Raw genomic sequence first — 20,027 nt, forward strand, 5'->3', positions numbered from 1 at the left:
TTAGAATTTTTTTTAGTTTTTCCGCAATTATACTTGTAAATAATTTGTAATCTGAGTTTAGTAAAGAAATGGGCCTATAATTTGCTATTTGTTTCGGGTCAGCACCTTCTTTCAATATGAGTGTAATGTAAGTTTCCTTCCAAGAGTCTGGGATTCTTGTACCAACTAAAACCTCATTAAATATTTCTAACAATTCTAGTTGTAGTTCTTCCTCAAATTTTGTGTATATTTCCCCCGGAAGACCATCTGGGCCTGGTGTTTTATTTTTTTTAATTTTGGTAAGAGCCAATTTAAATTCTTCTATTGTGATTTTATTGTTTAGCATTTCCTTCTCCTCTTCTGTTATCTGTGGCAGGTTAGCTTCCATCAGGTATTGTTCAGTTTTGTCTGGGTCAATCCCTTCATCTTTATATAAGGCTTCATAGAATTCTCTCGCTCTTTCTAATTTATCCTCTTCTTTTGTCAAAATATCACCACTGGAATCTTCTAATGTAAGAATTTGATTTTTTTCCTGTTCTTTTTTTAATCTATACGCCAGCCACCTTCCAGACTTATTAGCATTCTCAAAATGATAGTGTTTTATTCTCTTGATTTTTCGCGCCAACTCCTCCTGATCCAGAATATTGAGATTATGCCTTGCCATCATCCATTTTTGTTTAGCCACCTCGTCTCCCGGGTTTTGTTGTAATTTACTATCCGCTTCTTCTAGCTTCCTATTATAAGCCTCCCTAGCTTTCCTTTTTTCCTTAATTTTGAACGCCATATGCGATATCGCTATTCCTCTCACATATGCTTTCATGGTATCCCATACAATTTCCTTCGCCGTGCCTTGCTTGCCATTCTCAATAAAGAAGCACTTGATTTCTTCATTTAATTTAATTATAAACTCTTTTTCATTCAAAAGGTTAGTCCTTAGACTCCATCTCTGTTGCTTTCTCTTATTTGTATGATGCCAGTTTACTTCAAGAAATTTATGATCTGCCCAGGTATTTGTACTTATATCCACTTTCTTAATTTCTAGACCTAGTTTTCTAGCAGTCCATACCATGTCAATTCTGGACCAAGAGTTCTGTGAAGTTGAGTAAAAGGTATATTGGGAATCATGCGGGTGTAGTGTACGCCACATATCAATTAAATTTATTTCATCCACCAGATCAAAAAAGCTTTTTGGCAGAGGTAACCTTTTATTTTTTTTCCTTTCCCCACTTTTATAATCTTTCTCTGGGTTGACAATACCATTAAAGTCACCTAACATACATATTTCAACATGGGCCCAATTTCCTAATTGTTCATGTAATTTTTTGTAAAATTGTCCCTGCTTTTTATTCGGGGCATATACCCCCACCAACATCATTTTTGAATTACCTCTCTTGATTTCTACCATTAAAATTCTCCCTTTGGTGTCTTTATATTTTAATTCTGCCTCAGTTCCTTTTTTCACATACATAACCACTCCCCTTTTCTTTTTCTCTGCTAATGACATAAATAATTTGCCAAATTTAGTAAATTCTAGACAATTTGCCTCATCTTTTTTTATATGAACCTCCTGTATACAAATTATGTCTGGATTCTGTTTTACCAATTTTGATAGAATTATCTTCCTTTTTTTGTGGTCGTTTAGACTGTTAACATTTAAGGATAAGATTTTTAAGCCGTCCATTTCTTGTGTTGTGTCCGGTTCTTAGTTCTTGTTTGCATTAACGTTACTGCTCTTACTGGTCTAGTCTTCTTTCCTTTTTCTTCTGCTTCTTCTTTTTTCTTCTCCTCCTCTATTTCTTCCTTTGTGCTTTGCTCTTGTGAGGTTTCTTCTTCCGTGTTTACCATATCGATCTCTTCCTTGCTAATTTGTTCTTCTTCCCCTCCTCTTAGTTGGTCTAAAAAATCTTGTGCTACACTTAAACTATCAATTTTGATTTTTCTTCCTTGCCATGAAACTAGCATCCCCTCTGGCAGGATCCATCTAAATATGATATTTCTTCTGTTCAATCGGCTCGCCAGAAACCTGTAATTTTTCCTCACTTCCCTCACTCTTCTTGGTATTTGTTTCAGAATATTCACCTTCTTTCCTTTAAATACAATCTGTTCTTCTCTCGCTATGTTGACTAGAATATCCCTCACTTTCTTGCTGGCGAACCTCATGTGGACCTCTCTAGGGAGCCTGTTTCTTCTCACATAATTCATTTGGACCCTGTAAACCTCATCAAGTTCTTTAATAATATCTTGTTTATCTTGCTGAAGGGCATCCGCTATCAGCTCAGCTATTTTATTGCCTAAATCCTCTTCCTTTTCTTCGCAGATATTTTGGAAGCGAAGGTAGTATGAAGCCTTGTCCATTTCCAATTGTATCAGAGACTCTTCGATTCCTTTATTCTGTATCGCGAATGTCTGGTCCACCATATCTAATTTTTTCTCACTTTCTTCCATCCTTTGTTTTACATTTTGAATTCTTCTCTCATTGTTCGCAATAGAGGCTTGAATCTCGGTCATTTTTGAATCCAAAACGTGAATGTCCATTTTTAATTTGGAATGACTATTTAGCAATTTCTCCTGCATTGCTAACATGGCCTCTTGAATCAACGATAAAGAAGATTGTACTGTTTGAAGAGTTGGGGTTGCTTGTCTAACTTCTGTATGCCTTCTAAGGGCTTCTGAATCACCGACATCATTGTTAAAGTAGGATTAGATGGAGCTTTTTTGCCAGATTTCAAGATTGTCGATGTCATTGTTGCCATTTCTTTCAGAGTTAGCTTTTGTTCTCTTATAATTTTCTCAATATTTTTCCAAATGATATTTTTCCAAATAGAGGCTTTGCCCCTATTTCCTCTGTTAATTCCACTTCTTAAGCCTATTTAAAAGATTTACTATCTTCACTAGAAGGGATCAATTCATCAAAGTATCTTTCTTAAAGCAAATCCTTATAGCACACCAAAGTTCTCAAACTTCCTTAATAGTTTAAAGCTTATGGGTTAAATCACATTACCAGGTTCCAAATTAATTCTCACATATAATTACAGAACCAAGATTTCTATACCTATATATCCCAATAGATATTATGATTCTAGTATAGCTAAATTCAAACCTTAATATAAAAAGTTGATATAAATAAGTTGATAAGTACTACCTGTAATTCTTATATAGCTAAATTCGAGCCTTAATATAGAAAGTTGATATAAGTAAATTAATATTACCCGTAAGAATAAATATTCTGAAATAAATAAATATAACTAGATAAATATGAATAAATATAATAAATTAATTAATTGGTTAATTATAAATCTGGATCCTTATATGTAAATATGCCTGATGACAGCAAGGTAGAATCAACACTTAATTTCTATATTTCTATATTCTATATTCCTTAACAATTAGTAATTCTTATTAATGATAATATTTAAAAAACCAAAGTTCAAGTGTTAGAAACCCAATTACTCAAAAGAGTTGGGGGAGGAATGAGTATCAGAGTATCCGAATTATGTATACAGTAAGGGTATGGAGGTCTTCTTCTTCTTCTCTTTTTTCTTACTTTTTTCCTTTAGTTATGAGTATATAGACATAAAGGATAGTGTTCGCGAAGTCGTGAGTCTTCTCCTCTCCGCTCCTAATGAATTCCGACACTTCTCTATGGTGAGTCTTGCTGCTAGATCGTCTCCTTGTCAGTCCTCTGCTATCTCACTCCTTCGATTCAATGATGGCCACACTTCCTGTTTCGCTGAAGCACTCAAAAAAAAAGTTCAGTAGTTCAATTTCCTGCTTACTTTCCTCCTCGCTTATCAATCACAGCGCCAGCCACACCGGTATTTGTTTTCTTCTCCCTCTCACCGCGCCCTCCAGAGCTCTTTATACAAGCGACCTACTCCCTCTGTATCTCTCGTCGGCTTGTCGGGTCTCCGCCGTTGCGATCTGCTCTGCACTCTCCGTCGCCGCCTCTCGCCACACCGAGCACTCCTCTCCCGACTCCACTGACCTCCTCTCTCGATGCTAGATCACTCCAAGGTATGGGGAACGTGATTTCATATCTAACACGGCACCTCCGATCTTCTTCTTAGCTCCCGTCTTTTTACTGGCTATTGCAACTTCAGGCCTGCCATCAGATGACTGGCTCACCACGTTGGATTGACAGAGCCGCCCGATCTTGCGAGAAGTGGTTGTGCCCCACTTTCTCACTTGCCTGGCTTTCTCTTTTGTCCGCAGGGCTCTCCGGGTCCCGCGCCCCCAAAGGGATCCCCAAAACACGGTGATAAAGGGTGTCGAGGAGTAGCGATCACTCACTCGACACCATATCGCCGCAAGTCACCAACCGGAAGTAGGGTGTCTTGCATTATTGACATGGAGAAGTGCGTGAAATATAAATACAATTCTGAAATTATTGGTTCATCGTCCTTTGCGAGGTCATTTTCCTGATCCGAAATAAGGTTCCAGATAACCTTATGGCACTCATCAGATCCAAGAGAAATAAAATACGATTTTAGAGGTATCCAGTTTAAAAGAAGTCTTTCGACCGCTTTAAACAAACTTAACCAATGTGTTGGAACATGGCGCAAAACTTCATGGAATTCTGACTCGCAAAACTTACGTGCCATTTCATCATAAAGCTTTTGAATAAAAAAAATGTCCACTATTTTGTGAAAAAAAATAGTGAACATAATGTGAAAAAAGCGGACTGTCTGCTCAAATAGTGGACACCTGGCAACCCTATTCCTACTATTGATTTTTGCTGCTGTATTCTCCAGGTCAGGGGTGTCAAACTCAATTTTATTAAGGACCGCATCAGGGTTGTGTTTGACCTCGGAGGGCCGGGGTTGGGGCATGCCCAGGGGCGTGGCCATAGTGGGCGTGGCACAGGACTTGTGGGGGGTACCTGTGGTGGCCAGTGCAAAGGTAGGATTTCCCTGAGATCCTCCCTCACTCTCATTATACAGGAAATAACAGGCCAGGGGAGGCCTGTGGAGGTGCCATTTTGGCCTATAACAGACCTGTGGAGGCCTCGGAGGGTTGGATGTGCCCATGGAAGCTTCATTTTGGCCAGCAACGGGCCTCTGGAGGCCCCCACTCTCCCGTTTTGGCCAGGAGAGTGCTGCAGGAGGCTGTACAGGCTAAAAACAGGCCACAGGGGGGGTGCTAGTAGAGGCATCACGGGCCAGTCCTTTTGTCAGGGTTCCAAGTAACACCCTCAACGAAAGAAGATTCTGAGGCTAGAAATTCCTCAAAGTTCCATTTTATCAGAGATGTCATGTTGGCACATCTGGGTAAACCCAAATCTAAAAGCTTCCAGGTTTTCTCCACCCAAAAGAAAGTCTAAGTCCCTGCCCCAGCACCCACATGTCCATCACATAGTCCAATCAATACACCATCCCAACTGGAGATGCCTCCCAGTCACACCACTCCAGGTGCAGGGCAGGATGTCCTTGACTCTCAGAGAAAAGAATGTTATTATGGCTAGATATCTCTCCAACTGCATACAATCCCCCCTCCCTGTTTCCCACAGCACTAAATGTGGCAGCCCTGAAGTTCCAAAGTAAAAGATGGTTTCCAGGACTGACACCTTTGTTATTTCCAGGACGGCCCTGCGGGCTAGATCCAGCCCACAGGCCTTGAATTTGACACCCCTGCTCTAGGTGTATCTTGTATGAGAGAGTCCGGTCCAATGTTACTTCAAGGTACTTTGGATAATCATAGGGGAGTAAGTTGTTGTTTAAGTAGACCTTCGGGGCGTCGTATGCTAGTTTGTTGTTAAGGTGGAAGCATATAGTTACCGTTTTGCTAATGGTAGGAGTGAGTCCCCAAGAGGAATTTTCCCAAGATGTTAAGATCTTTGGACAGGAGATTGTCAGCCACCTCCATGTGTTTTTCTTGTACTGCTGTGACCAATTTATCAGTGTATCCAAATTTGCTTTCCCTTCTCACTGGCATATTAGATATGTATAAATCAAATAGGGCAGGTGCCCTTACAGAGCCTTGTGGAGGGCGACGTATCACTCAGCATGTTATTAATTAGTCAATTTTGCAGTAGATTGTATGTATAACAATCTGTCCTTCCAAACAGTGTTGTATGCTGCAGTTACAATAAAGTTATAACAGTAACTTATTATAACTGTTATAGCAATCAATGACAGTGCTGTAATAACATATTTTTTTCATTATGTAATTAGAGATAGCAATAGCTTAGACTACTTATCACAGATATTTACAGACTTTAATTCTGTAAATAATTTAATGGACTTAGTGAGTTTAGTGGGCTTGATTCACAAAATATCCATCTAATAACCTAATACAGGTTCCTTTTGACTTACGACCACAATTGAGCCCAAAATTTCTGAGACATTTGTTAAGTGAGCTTTGCCCCGTTTTAGAAACTTTCTTGCCATAGTTGTTAAGTGAATCGCTGCAGTTGTTAAGTTAGTCACATGATTGTTAAATGAATCTGGTTTCTCCATTGACTTTGCTTGTCAGGTCATAAAAGGAGATCATGTGACCCGTAATACTGCAACCATCATAAATGAGTCAGTTGCCAAGTGTCTGAATTTTGATGACGTGACATACAGTACATACATTCACAATAAGGCTATGGGGATGCTGCAAACAATGCCACTATCTTAGCCATATTGCTGGATTCTGACAATGTGTGATGGGTCCATTTCAAGTTTATTTGCTGCTGTATACCACACAAAACCCGTTTTCAAATCCTGCTTTAAATTCTGTACAATTGGGGATAGCATTTACTAGATCAACTAGATTTTTGATTTAATACACCAATGCATAATGGTGCATTGATTCTCTTGATTCTCTCCTGATTCTGATTATAAGACTCCAGGTCTTATATGGTAGTATATTACTTTGAGTCAATTATAATTGAAGTGTTATAATTGAAGTGTTATAAATCTAATAAATATTATTTGTAATTGTACTAAGAGATCGAATTTGATTTATGTGATTAAGAATCTATGATTTACTGAATTAGCACAATTATGTGGGTTTGTCAAATACCCTGACAAACCATAAACTAGCCATCCACATTATAATTTAGCCTTATTGTGAATGTATGTACTGTATGGCTCAATGTGTCAGAGAACTAGAGTAATCTACAGATCAGTTAACCTCAGGTACATATGTGACACGAACATGTAATGAGTATGTAAGGTAGAAATACCGTATTTCATTGGCAGTTTCCAAAAACTATCTCCCCCCCTCTCCTCCAAGTGGGTACAAAAAAAATGCCCTTTTCTCTGTTTTGGGAGATTTAAGGTGTTTGTGATTTGGGAAGAAAATGGATGCCTTTAACTTTCCGAAGAGAAACCATCACAAGAAGGATCCAACTCCATTTGCTGAGGGCTAAGATCCTAATGTTTCTCTGTTCAAAAGGAGAACTTAAGTCAACAGGTAGAGATGGAAGTGGCTGTTCCTTCCATGCGGGAGTTGCTCTGTTCTCCGGCTGAGGGGAGTAGCAAATCTAAATAACGCTCACAGCCCGTATTTTCCTTTTGCAGAGTCCCGAGAATCGAACAAGAGACACGGGAGGCGCGGCTGCATGGTTTCCCTTCCCCGAGGCAGGTGGAGAAAGGGGCGCATGTTGCCTCTTCTCGCACCCATAGCCGCTTGCTGTTCTTCCAGTGCAGTAAAAGTGGCAGTTAAATTAAGCAGGCTTTATAAAGGTGTACTCGCAACTTCTAAATGAGTGTACGGTTCATGTGCCATCTGTCGAGGGCAAGCGGAACGTGCCTTCCTGTTCGACTTGGGAAAGGCGCCTTTTGACGCCCAGCGCTCTGGGACTCAGCCCCGGGTCGAGTGGGATGAGGCAAACGGAGGAGGGGTTTCTGAACCCGCCTCCGCTTTGCTGACGCCCGGCCTGGGAAACGGGTAGAGAAAGCGGTGGCTTTAGAGGCGGGTGGCGGAGAGTTCCTGCTCCTTCTCTTTGGGACAGCATCTCTCGGCTCGGCCGTCGGAGAAGAAAACGAAGCCCAGCGGCATGGGTGAGTTAGTCGGGAAGAAGCTATGCAGCTCCGTGTCTGTTCGACGCTGTAACGTTTAGTTAGGGCCGTGTTCCGTCCGCTTCCATGGAAACTTCGAGCCGAGTTTGCGCCGACTTGGCAAAATCCCGCTTGATGGGTATTCAAGGGCTGGAGTTTGCTCCCGCTCCCGTTCGCCTGCGGGAGAGCTCTCCGAGCTGCGGGACGCCACCCGCTTCTTTCTTTACCGCCGGGGAAGACGGAGAAGAGAGTGAAGGCGGGGGGAGGTGTGGCGCTCTACTTTCTTTCCCACAAGCCTTTAAGTGAATTTGGGGGCGGGGGGTGTTCAGAGCCTCGCGTCTTTCCGAGCGTTGGGAGGTGGTTTGGAGAGCCCCTGAAACGGAGGGCGGGATTTCGGTCTCGGGAGAGTAATAGAAGAGGAGATCCCGAAGCTGCACCTGCAAAGGAGCTGTGTAGCCTCATCTTTCCTGCATCTGATTCCTTTCAAGCGTCTCGGAAGGTTTAAAGCAAGCTTTGGGTTGCATTTGAGAGAGAAACACCTGCTGGAGTTTGGATTGGAGACCAGATTGGTTTATCTGTGCTGGGTGTACGGATAAAGTTACTTATGAACTTGGGTGGATGTTTTGGATGCCTTTGGAAGTTCTCTTCCTGGTGTCTTTGCCAAGGAAAGTAAACCGGGAGAAGCCTTTCTCTTTGCGAAGACTTGTTCGTGGAATGCCCCCCCCCCGGCCCCGCAGAGGCTCTTCTGGCACCCACATGCTGTCATTTTGGCTGACCTCAGGCTAAGACATTCCTTGTCTCCCAGGCATTGTTGCAATTTTGGCACCAGTGTTGAGTTTAAGTCCCCACTAAATAAATTTCAATTCATGCCTTGTATTTTTAAAATCCTGGCAAAAAATAACATCTGCTCTTTTCTATGGTTAGTTAGAAGTTACTGAACAAATGAGATCATTCACCAATATATAAAGCTTCTTACAAGAAAAGTGAAATATAAGAAACAAATGTGAAACATGCATGTAGATAACTGGCAAATCCTCTCCCACCTTTTCAGTGTAGTCAGTGTTACAGTTAGTTAATTGTGGCATCTTTACATTGGGAAAAGATTCGCCAGGGTTTTTTTAAAAAAAATGTTTGACATGACTGACTTCCTTGTATAATGGAACCAATTTATTTTAGATGAACCCATGTGCCATATTCTGATTTCTGGTTTCACAGCAAAGGTTGTGCTGGTCTCAAAATAATACTTGAAAAGTTTGGCCAAAGCAAACTTTTCAAAGTTACAAGAGCACTGAAAAAAGTAACTTATAACCATTTTTCACATGACCACTGCAACATCCCCATGATCACATGATCAAAATTCAGATACTTGGCAACTGGTTCATATTTATGACAGTTGCAGTGTCCTGGGGTCATGTTTTACAATTCAAGCTTTTGGAACTTTCTGACAAGCAAAGTCAATGGGGAAGGCAGATTCACTTAACAACCATGTTACTAACTTAACAAATGCAATGATTCACTTAATAATTCTGGCAAGAAAAGTCATAAAATGGGGCAAACTCACTTAACAAATGTTTCACTTAGCAACATAAATTTTGGACTGAAGCATGATCGAAACTTGAGGAATGTACCTTGCTACATACATCTTTTATTCTTCCCTTGTGTGCATGTTTCACTTGGTCCACTACTGCATATTATACAGTGGTATTATATTCTCTTTCCCATTATATTATATTGTTTGGCTCACTGTGGATAATAATGCCGATAATTAGTACTGTTAATCCTTCCTTCTCATAAATATAATAGCCCAAATGTTGGGCTACTCAAATTACTGCTTTCTCACCATATGAAGCTTATGCCTTCTCATTTATTTGTGAGGTTTGTATTCTTAAAAATAAATTGTATACAGTGATCTTGAAAGACATATTCTTTTACTAATGTCACATAAGAATATTTTAGCAATGAAACAACCAATTGCTGCAGTTGTTAAGTGAATCACACAGTTGTTAAGTGAATCCAACCTTCCCCTTGATTTTGCTTGCCAGAAGATGGCTGGGGAAGTCACAAAGGCAAATTACTTGACCGGAGACACTGCAGCTGTTGTAAGGGCATGCCAGCTGCTGAGTTCCAGTAGTTCGATCAGGTGAACTTTGGGATGCTGCAGTGATTGTAAGTGTGAGGACCAGTTGTATCACTTTTTTCAGTGCTGTTGTAACTTTGAATAGTCACTAAACAAATGATTCTAAATTGAGAATTACCAATAGATAGATTATTTTTCTGATTACATAGATTAAACACAATCTGCCTGTTGCTCTGTCTAGTTTGGGTATGAATGGGCTAGCTAGATAATAACTAGGTTTTCTTTGATGGCTGTATACTTCTAATGTATTAGTAACAATTGGAATCTCTCACATTAAAAAGCGTTTGCTTAGGTTAACAGAGCTGGTTTTGATAAATAATTTGCATATCTGTTTCACAATGTCTTTTCTCTTGGTTTGATTTTCCACTACTAATAAACAACCCATCTTTGGAAACACAGCAACACTTCACTGCTTCCAAAGAATTTCCTTAGTCACAATGTATTTCTGAAATGCAACAAGTACTGCTAAATAAAACAATAAAACCCCTCTTTTTCTCATGTAACAGTTCTCATAAATTGTGGAATCTGGATGGTTCCATAAAGAACAGCAACAAAAACACATTAAAAAAAGAAAGGGATATAAAACACCAATTGCAATTTATTAAGTTATAATACTTTCCTTCGTTTATTTCTAGTCAAATACTTGTTGCTAGAGTACATATTGTAAAATATAATAACCAATATGTGGTTAGTATTACAGAATTGTGCTACTCTATTGATTTGAATGGATGAAGGTGTTTCTTAATACTTTATTATGTAGGGTGTAGGGTTTTCTTCTCCTTTGAATAAATAACTGCGTAAATCTATGGTTTCCATGAATAATAATCTGTAGAAGTGACAAAGAGTTTTTAAGGACCAGATTTCATATGGCATGTAAGATTTATAATATCTATATCAAAAGCAATACTGAATACAAATTACCAGGGAACATGATTTGCAGAGTTTTATTGCTGTCATGTCTTGCTTGTAACTTACCTACTGTGTGAACAGAATAAACTTGGATTGCTTCAAAAGGGTTCTTGATAGGTTTTTTTAACTATGATCTCATTTCCTGATTCATGTTATCTACTTTATAGTGGCTTGGGAAATCACTAATTTGAGTTAATGCTAGTGACAACATGGAAATACTGTAAATAATCATAGAATCATAGGGTTGGAAGGAAACTTGGAGATTTTATAGTCCAACCACTAAGTATATTATAGGTAGTCCTCAACTTATGACTATTCCATTTAATGACCATTCAAAGTTATAACAGCACTGAAAAAAGTGACTTATGACCATTTTTACACTTATGACCATTGTAGTATCCTCACAGTAACGTGATCAAAATTTTGATGTTTGACAACTGGCCTGTATTTATGACAGCTGCACTCTCCTGGGGTCATTTGATCATTATTTGCAACCTTCCCAGCCAGCTTCTGACAAGCAAAGACTATGGGGAAGCCAGATTCACTTAACAACCACCATGTTACTGACTTAACAACTGCAGTGATTCACTTAATCCCGTGACCGGGAGGATTTTTCATCAGGTTCGCCTGATTCGCCAGTTGCGTCCCTTTCTGGATCGGGACTCGTTACGCACGGTCACTCATGCCCTCGTCACCTCCCGTCTGGACTATTGTAACGCTCTCTACATGGGGCTCCCCTTGAGGAGCACTCGGAGGCTCCAACTGGCGCAGAGTGCGGCCGCGCGGGTGGTGATGGGAGCGACGTGGCGCTCCCATGTAACGCCTCTCCTGCGCGAGCTGCACTGGCTCCCGGTGGTCTTCCGAGTGCGCTTCAAGGTTTTGGTCATCACCTTTAGAGCGCTCCATGGCTTAGGACCTGGTTATCTACGGGACCGCCTGCTACCACCAATAGCCTCCCACCGACCAGTACGCTCCCATAGAGAGGGGCTCCTCCGGGTGCCGTCGGCCAAACAATGTCGACTGGCGGCCCCCAGGGGGAGAGCCTTCTCTGTGGGGGCACCTACTATCTGGAACGAGCTCCCCCCCGAGATACGGAGGATTCCGGATCTGCGTACCTTCCGTCGCACGCTGAAGACGTTCCTATTCCAGCAAGCCGGCCTGACCTAAACTTCTCCTCTTTTAAATGGGAATTTTAAATTTGGTTTTAAATTATTGGGGTTTTAAATATGGTTCAGCCAAATTTATCTAACTTGTTTTATTTCTATTTTAAATTTTGTATTTATATGTTTTATTTCATGGCTGTTCACCGCCCTGAGTCCTTCGGGAGTAGGGCGGTATACAAATCTAATAAACAAACAAACAAACAAACAAACTTAACAGCTGTCGCAAGAAAGGTCACAAAATGGGGCAAAACTCACCTAAGAATGGTCTCAGCAACATAAATTTTAGACTTAATTCTGGTCATAAATCGAGGATTACCTGTATGTGACTTTTTTTTCTTCACAGGAGTTAATGGGACAGGCAGATTTTAATCAAGGAACAGGTACATTTAAAAGGGCCAATTCCTTCCCTTTGGTATTGCTCTCTCAGAATTATCAGGTGGTAGTTTGAAATAACGATATAACAATTTTCAGTTACGTATCTCATGTCATGTACAGGTTATGTATATTAATCTTAATCTAACTTTTTTTAAAAAAAAATTGGTTACTATATAAATTGATTGAATGGTGAGGAAAATATGTTTTCTCTTTTGGTTGTAGGAATAATGTAGTATTTTTATTTAATGTTGTAAGAGAAGAAGTATTTCATTTGCTGTATCCATTAAAGAAGAATTCTCCTTTTTAAATGGTGTCCTGTTTTATTATTAGATTTATATCCTGCCTTTTTTCTGAGTAGCTCAAAGTGATGTATAGTCCTCATCTTATTTATACTTCAAATCTGTGGCTATATGTGGATCACATTGTAGTAGTAGATGCATTTCTACAATAAGGTAAATTAGATTCCAAATAATTAAGGTAATTTTTTGTGGTTAAAGGGTTTATGCAAGTCCAGCCTATTTGATTATTATTTTAAACAGTGACTATTTAAAACATTTGCATTTCGAGAAAGCAAGTGACTGAAAGTTGACAATGAGTTCCATGTTTGAATTGGGACTTGGATCTGGTTTTACTGTTGCAATCCTCCAGAAGTTGTGAATGTTCCAACACTGGAAGTTTTCAAGAAGAGATTGGACAGCCATTTGTCTGAAATGGTATAGAATTTCCTGCCTGAGCAGGAGGTTGGACTAGAAGACCTCCAAGGTCCCTTCCAACTCTGTTATTCTGTTATCTCAGACTTAATCAGTGGGAGCTTCACCCAGCAGTGGGAGCTAACTATTACAACTTTCTCTAGAAAGTTAAAACCATATTTAGGAGTTTGCAATGTAGATGAAGAATACTGTTCAGAGAGAGATCAGGTTTTTAAATTATAATTATTGCAGATACTGTAAGCCCTACAATAGAAAGAATCAGCCAAGCCCTCTACCTATAACAGTAGCAGAGTTTAAATCTTCCACCTGTTTCTGACTTTTACATGGTGATTGACTTCTTGCCACTCATTTTTTGGCTTTGTATCAGTGGTTGGTTGCGCCCGGTTCAGACCGGTTTACAAGAACCGGGAGTAAAACCGGTGGGAGGCCCCGCCCACCACCCCAGATGGTGTCATCAGTCATCTGCGCATGTGCAGAAGCTTCTGTGCATGTGCAGAAGCTTCTGCGCATGTGCAGAAGCAAGGTGCGTGCATGAGTGAAGCAACCACGCATGTGCAATCCCGTTGCGAACCAGTAGTAAAGGTAAGTAGAGCCCACTCCTGCTTTGTATGTAAAAACACATCCCATGTTTGGTAATGGTTCTGCCTGATCTCAGCTATAGTGTTGAAAATCTGATTTGCCAGTTTCAGCCCTCACAACACTTCCATCTTGTTATGAATCAATCTAAAAAATTACAGATTAGATCATAGCTTTCTTTTAATTTTAGGAGATTTATTTTTTAAAAAAACCCAAAGCATGAGAGAATTTGCCAGAAGATAAAAAATCAGCAAAAGAATGTGTCCTTTAGGATTAAAAGTTCACCTGGAAGTCAACCTAAATCCTATCACTGGGAATGGGAAATAGCTGCTTTCAGAGTAATTGGAAGAAAACAATCCAGTGCCTAATTTAGACTTGATGGAGCCCTAACTATGTAAAGCCTAGAGATCTTGTTAGAAAAATATACCAGAGGATTTCACAAAGGTGTGTGCCAAAACAGGTCCTGGGTTCACCACAAAAATAGTAAATATACCGTATATGCCTATTTATGAATTAATGGCAAGATATTTAAAAAAAAAAATACAAATTATTTTGATTTGAATCCATTTACCAGTTACATGTTTATCATTTGGCTGGGTTGATCTCTCTCATAGATTATTTATAGGATACAAATAAAAAGACACATAAAATTCTAAAAACTGCGAATGACCATAAAAGAGTCTACATGTCTTAGATGAGATATTATAGTTAATAACTATAAAATAACTATAGTTATTTTACACAAAGAATAATGTTTCAAGTCATGCGTGTTTAGTATGATTAACCTATAAAATTTGCTCCAATGTGTAGGAAATCGGGACTCATACAAAGACTCTATAGCAGTGGTTCTCAACCTGTGGATCATAACCCCTTTGGGGGTCGAACGACCCTTTCACAGGGGTCACCTAAAACCATCGGAAAACACTTATTTTCAATGGTTTTAGGAATAATTTTATGGTTGGGGGTCACCACAACATGAGGAACTGTATTAAAGGGTCGCTGCATTAGGAAGGTTGAGAACCACTGCTCTATAGTAAATGCATTGGGGCCTGATGAGTCCCATTGGAAGGTATTGGTTACTTCTTTGAAGGTTGATGGTTAAGGTAATGCCAATTACTCTGCTTGTCTTTTATGTGTAACTAATTTTGATCTTGGGATATCTTAAACTACGATAGGTGGGAATTCCTTGTACAACACAGCAACATGTTATTTAGAGCAAGGGTGTCAAACTCAAGGCCCGGGGGCCAGATCCGGCCCATGGGGTGCTTAGATCTGGCCCACGGGTCTGCCCTGGAAACAGTGAAGGGCTGGCCCTTGGTGCTTCTGCCAGCAAAAATGGAGCTTGCAAGAGCTCCATTTCACTGGCAGAGGCCTGCAGGAGGCCCTCTCAGCTCCTTATCCCGCACAGCACGGAGACAGCAAAAGAACGCAGCTGGACACATCTAACAGAGGTTGAATGCTGGTTTAATGCTTTTGTCAGATACGAGACAACGCTGAACTACAAAGCCTTTCAAAGTTGGCGCTATGAGCATCCGCCTCTTAGTGCTTTTTATCTCGGTGCCCCGCCCCTCCTGTAATGATCGGGCGGCTGCCCATCAGCTGTGGAAGCTTGCTCCGGGGCTCCGCCCCTGGTATTCCACCGTTTTCTCCTCCGCGCACAGCGGCTTTCTTGTATTGCAGACCTATTCCCGACGCCCCACCACCCGGAACCATGTCGCCTACACCTAGTGCCACCTCCACCGATATGGGATTTTGTTGCCCCGCCGGAGGTGTCCCTGTGGTTTGTATCCTTCACCGTTCCTCCTTCCCATCCCGTCAGTGTCGAGAACACTGGGCTCAACAGGCCATCCCAGCCGAAAATGGAGCTCGCGAGGGCTGCGTATGCTCGCGGCCCTCAACAAGGGCCCTCCGAGCTCTGTTTTCACTGGCAGAAATTTGCAAAAGGCCATCCCAGCCAAAAAGAGCATGTGAGGAATGTGCACATCCCCCCAAGCTCCATTTTTACTGGCAGAGAGTTACAGGAGGCCATCCCAGCCAAAAACGGAGCTCCTGAAGATTGTGCAAGCACCCCCAAGCTCTATTTTCGCTGGCAGAGGGTTGTAGGAGGCCATCCCAGCCGAAAACGGAGCTTGCAAGTCCACTTGGCTTGAGCGCTTGGGCCACAACCGGTGCCCCCTGACATGAATGATGTCATGCTGGCCATGCCCCCCCTGGTCACACACACCCAACCCCCCCAAGTTTTTGCATATTATTGGCTGAAAATATTATGAGATCTTCACAAGTATTAATAGTATAGTTTTTTTTATTACTTTGGCTGGAAATAAAATTTAAAACCAAGATTATAGGAAATATAACTTGCACCATTACTGATAAAGCATGGCTCCTTTGTGTTTAATTTATCAAATCAAATCTCCTTAGAACAATTTAGAATTTTCCAGGAGTGTTTTGTTTTTTATTTTACTTCACAGACTAGCCCACAGACACGTTACATTCTGTTTACTTGATCCTATCCTGTTTGAGTCTTTCAAGGTGTAATTTGGCTAGCCTTTGCAGGAGGCAAGGCTCATCAGAGAAAAAAGCCAATGGGAATAAAGTAGTTCCATTATTTATATGTCCTCTTTAGTATATTTTTTGAAGATCATATATCATGTTTCATTCCAATTATGCTACATTCCAATTCTGCTAGATTTTTAATTTGTTTCTGATGAGATAAAATTGAGATTAAATACTTTTCCTTAATACTATAAAAGTGTCCTTCCTCAATTTTACCACTTGCTGTTTTTATAAATACATATAAATCACTAATAAATAGGGACATTTTCTAGGGCCTCAACATGCTGATACAGTTCTACAGAGGAATTATTGAGTTTGTCATCTGCACCTCTATAACTGTCTGGTTTGGCTCTGCAACCCAACAAGACAGACACAGACTTCAGAGGATAATTAGAACTGCAGAAAAAACAATTGCTACCAACCTGCCTTCCATTGAGGACCTGTATACTGCACGAGTCAAAAAGAGGGCTGTGAAAATATTTACAGACCCTTCACATCCTGGACATAAACTGTTTAAACTCCTACCCTCAAAATGATGCTATAGAGCACTGCACATCAGAACAACTAGACACAAGAACAGTTTTTTCCCGAATGCCATCACTCTGCTAAACTAATAATTCCCTCAACACTGTCAAACTATTTACTAAGTCTGCACTACTATTAATCTTCTCATCGTTCCCACCACCCATCTCCTTCCACTTATGACTGTATGACTGTAATTTTGTTGCTTGTATCCTTACAATTTATATTGATATTGTTTCCTGATTGCTTATTTTTACCCTATGATTATCATTAAGTGTTGTACCTTATGATTCTTGATGAACATATCTTTTCTTATATGTATACTGAGAGCATATGCATCAAGACAAATTTCTTCTGTGTCCAATCACACTTGGCAAATAAGAATTCTATTCTATTCTATTCTATTCTATTCTATTCTATTCTATTCTATTCTATTCTATTCTATTCTATTCTATTCTATTCTATTCTATTCTATATTCAATTGCAATGCCATGATTTTCTATTATTGCTGTTGCTAATAATACCAACTGTAAAGTCTGTAAATAATAAAGAGTAAAAATCTCAACTTTCCATTTTTCATGCCTACTACTATTTCTACCAATGGCCATTGTAGACAGCAGAAAGAAGCACTAAATTCTACTTAATTTATTTGACTAAGCCAATGAAAATATAAATCAAGAATAACCAATTGATGTTAGTAAATATGGTATATCTAATAAAGCATGCTACAATACAACTGGCTTCTTAGGGTAAAGATAGTGAGTCATGTTCTCTTCTCCTTATATTTGACTTCTAGGTGATTATTAAATAAGTCTAGAAAATGGTTAGAAATTCTTTTAATAGTTTATGTTTTCTATAGATGTTTAGATGTTGGTTGTAATAATAAAGCAAAAATATATACATTCCAGCCAGTAGGGGGCAGTATATATTTACCTACTAATTACATATTCTGGAGTTGCATGATTTAAAAACAGTTTGTCATTTTATTTTATTTTTTGCTTTTAAGGTAACAATACTAAGGGATCATTTTCTTTAAATCCATTTCAAGTTTGATTCAATTAATTTTGCATCATGATTTTTTGTCATTGCTACAGGATGTGGCAAATAGAATCCATAGAAGATGGTGGTTATTGGCATTATAAGGAAGCCTTGTCATTTTCTACACTTGGGTTATGTTGGTATACATGCAAAAGGGATGGAGCTTCAATCATGATTCTGTGACCATCATCTTACTTGTTTTGACACCCTCCCCCACCATCCCCTGTGGACACTATTCCTTAGGTTTTTGGAATAAAAAAAGTAGAAATCCTACTTCAGATAAAATATAGATTTATAAAAACAGTGATTGTGTGACATATTTCCCTCTAATGCTTCTTTTGGGATCAAGAAGTATTCATAGATTCTGTGGCTAGGAATTGATCCGAAAATATTGATGAACCTTTTCATTCTAATATAGCTTCAGAGGAGTGATTCCCAAGCTAAAAACAGGCTTTGCTGAAAATACCTTAACTATCATATGAAGTTTGCTTATAGTATCTATAGAGATTCTCAGTCATCCAAGTCATGGTTGTCCCAAAGGTGCTTTTTCAAGAGGCAGCTGCACTTTCTGATTTTTCTTTGAAGACATTTTTGAAGCTTTGAATCTGAAGAAGCTTCTTGGATGAGATGAGAAACGAAACGTCTTCAAAGAAAAACCAAAGAAAGTCCAGTTGCTTCTTAAAAAGTTTACTAATAGTACATTCTATCAGGAGATTTCTTGGACAACTATTCTGAAACTCTGTTGGTAGGTAAGGCTGCTATTGGGCAAATGTAGTTATAGCGGAAGCACACCTGCGATGCAGACATTGCATTGATAAACAATAGTTTTCCAAAGAACAGTGCAAAATATTTGTCATTACCTAAAAGTCCTTGATGGCTCATCTCCTATTGCAGTGTTGACGAACCTTTTTGGCACCGAGTGCCAAAATGGGAGTGCGCAGGTGCGGGTGGGGGACTGCCGGAAACTGGAAGAGCAGCTCCCTGGCACGCATGCGTGGGAGTGCCAGAAACCAGAAGAGCTGAGCTTCTGGTTTCCTGCATGCGCATGCGTGCTGGTCACCTGGTCGTCTGGTTTCTGACACGCATGTGCACGCAAAGACCAGCTGGCCAGCACACGTGTGCGCCAGAACCCGGAAGAGCAATGGGCGATGGCTGGTGTGCCTGGAGAGATGGCTCTGAGTGCCACTTCCGGCACGCATGCCATAGGTTTGCCATCACAGTCCTATTGGATACTCCCTTTCATGTGGCATATACCCATTCTGTGCATGCAAGCCAGGATGATTTGCTAAGTATTAACTTTCTTTATGAAAGGAGTGAGTCCAGGGTCTGGAAGTAGACCTTCTCTGTGTTGGCCTTGACCCTGTGGAGCAGTTTCCTGCTGAAGTTAGGAAGGCTTTCGGTAGAGCGTTTGAAAGCTGGATTGTTGGCCCAGATAAACTGCTTCTTGCTCAGCACCCTTTTTGCTTCTTACATTTTATTCTTAGGTTTTTATGATGAATGTGGATTGCCAGTATACAGTATATAATTGGGATGGTAGATGAATGAAATAAAATAAATAATTTTATTTCAAATGAAAAGCCCCTGTTTTTGTTGTTATGTTTATGCCTGGGTGCAGCAATGCTTTTGGAGTGGAGACATTTAATGAAAGTAGGATTATTTATATGTGAGCAGATAAAAAGGATTGTGGTTCCTGTATGGAGCTGTTCCCATTTAGTTTCATATACGGTATGTTCCATTTTAAGAATGGGCCTATCAGAATAACAATAGAAAATGTGTAAATACTGTCAATAAATTGCTTTGTGAATTTCATATGTCATAGATGCAAAAAGGGACTGGCATATAGGGATCTAAGGCAGGGGTGATACTCACTTTCCTTTGCTATTGGTTCGCAAATGTGAGTGTGCGCTTGCTTGCTTGCTTCGCTCGCATGCGCCATCACTGTGCATGTGCAGAGCTGTCTGTGCATGTGCAGAGCATCAAAAACATGGATAAATGGGACTTGATTATGTCCGGGTGGGTGGGCAAAGCCTCCCACAGCCGCCGCTACCAGTACGCCTGATTCAGATATAACCGGCTGAAT

The 20,027-nt window shown here is 40.1% G+C and overlaps 1 protein-coding gene across 2 annotated transcripts in view; it reads left to right on the forward strand.

The window, feature by feature from the left end:
- The first annotated feature begins 7,541 nt into the window (after positions 1-7,541).
- GPM6A (glycoprotein M6A) overlaps positions 7,542-20,027 on the forward strand; it is a 218,035-nt gene continuing 205,549 nt past the window's right edge. Inside the window, exon 1 of one of the 2 annotated variants that reach the window (XM_087874850.1) lies at positions 7,542-7,967. In XM_087874850.1, the coding sequence (XP_087730976.1) occupies positions 7,964-7,967 (4 nt within the window). In that variant the 5' untranslated portion in view covers positions 7,542-7,963. The remainder of the gene's footprint in view (positions 7,968-20,027) is intronic. The other variant, XM_087874848.1, reaches the window with a different exon arrangement.

Source organism: Pantherophis guttatus, chromosome 8 (genome assembly GCF_059756535.1).
Source record: "Pantherophis guttatus breed Tessera chromosome 8, ASM5975653v1, whole genome shotgun sequence".
Taxonomy (NCBI): domain Eukaryota; kingdom Metazoa; phylum Chordata; class Lepidosauria; order Squamata; family Colubridae; genus Pantherophis; species Pantherophis guttatus.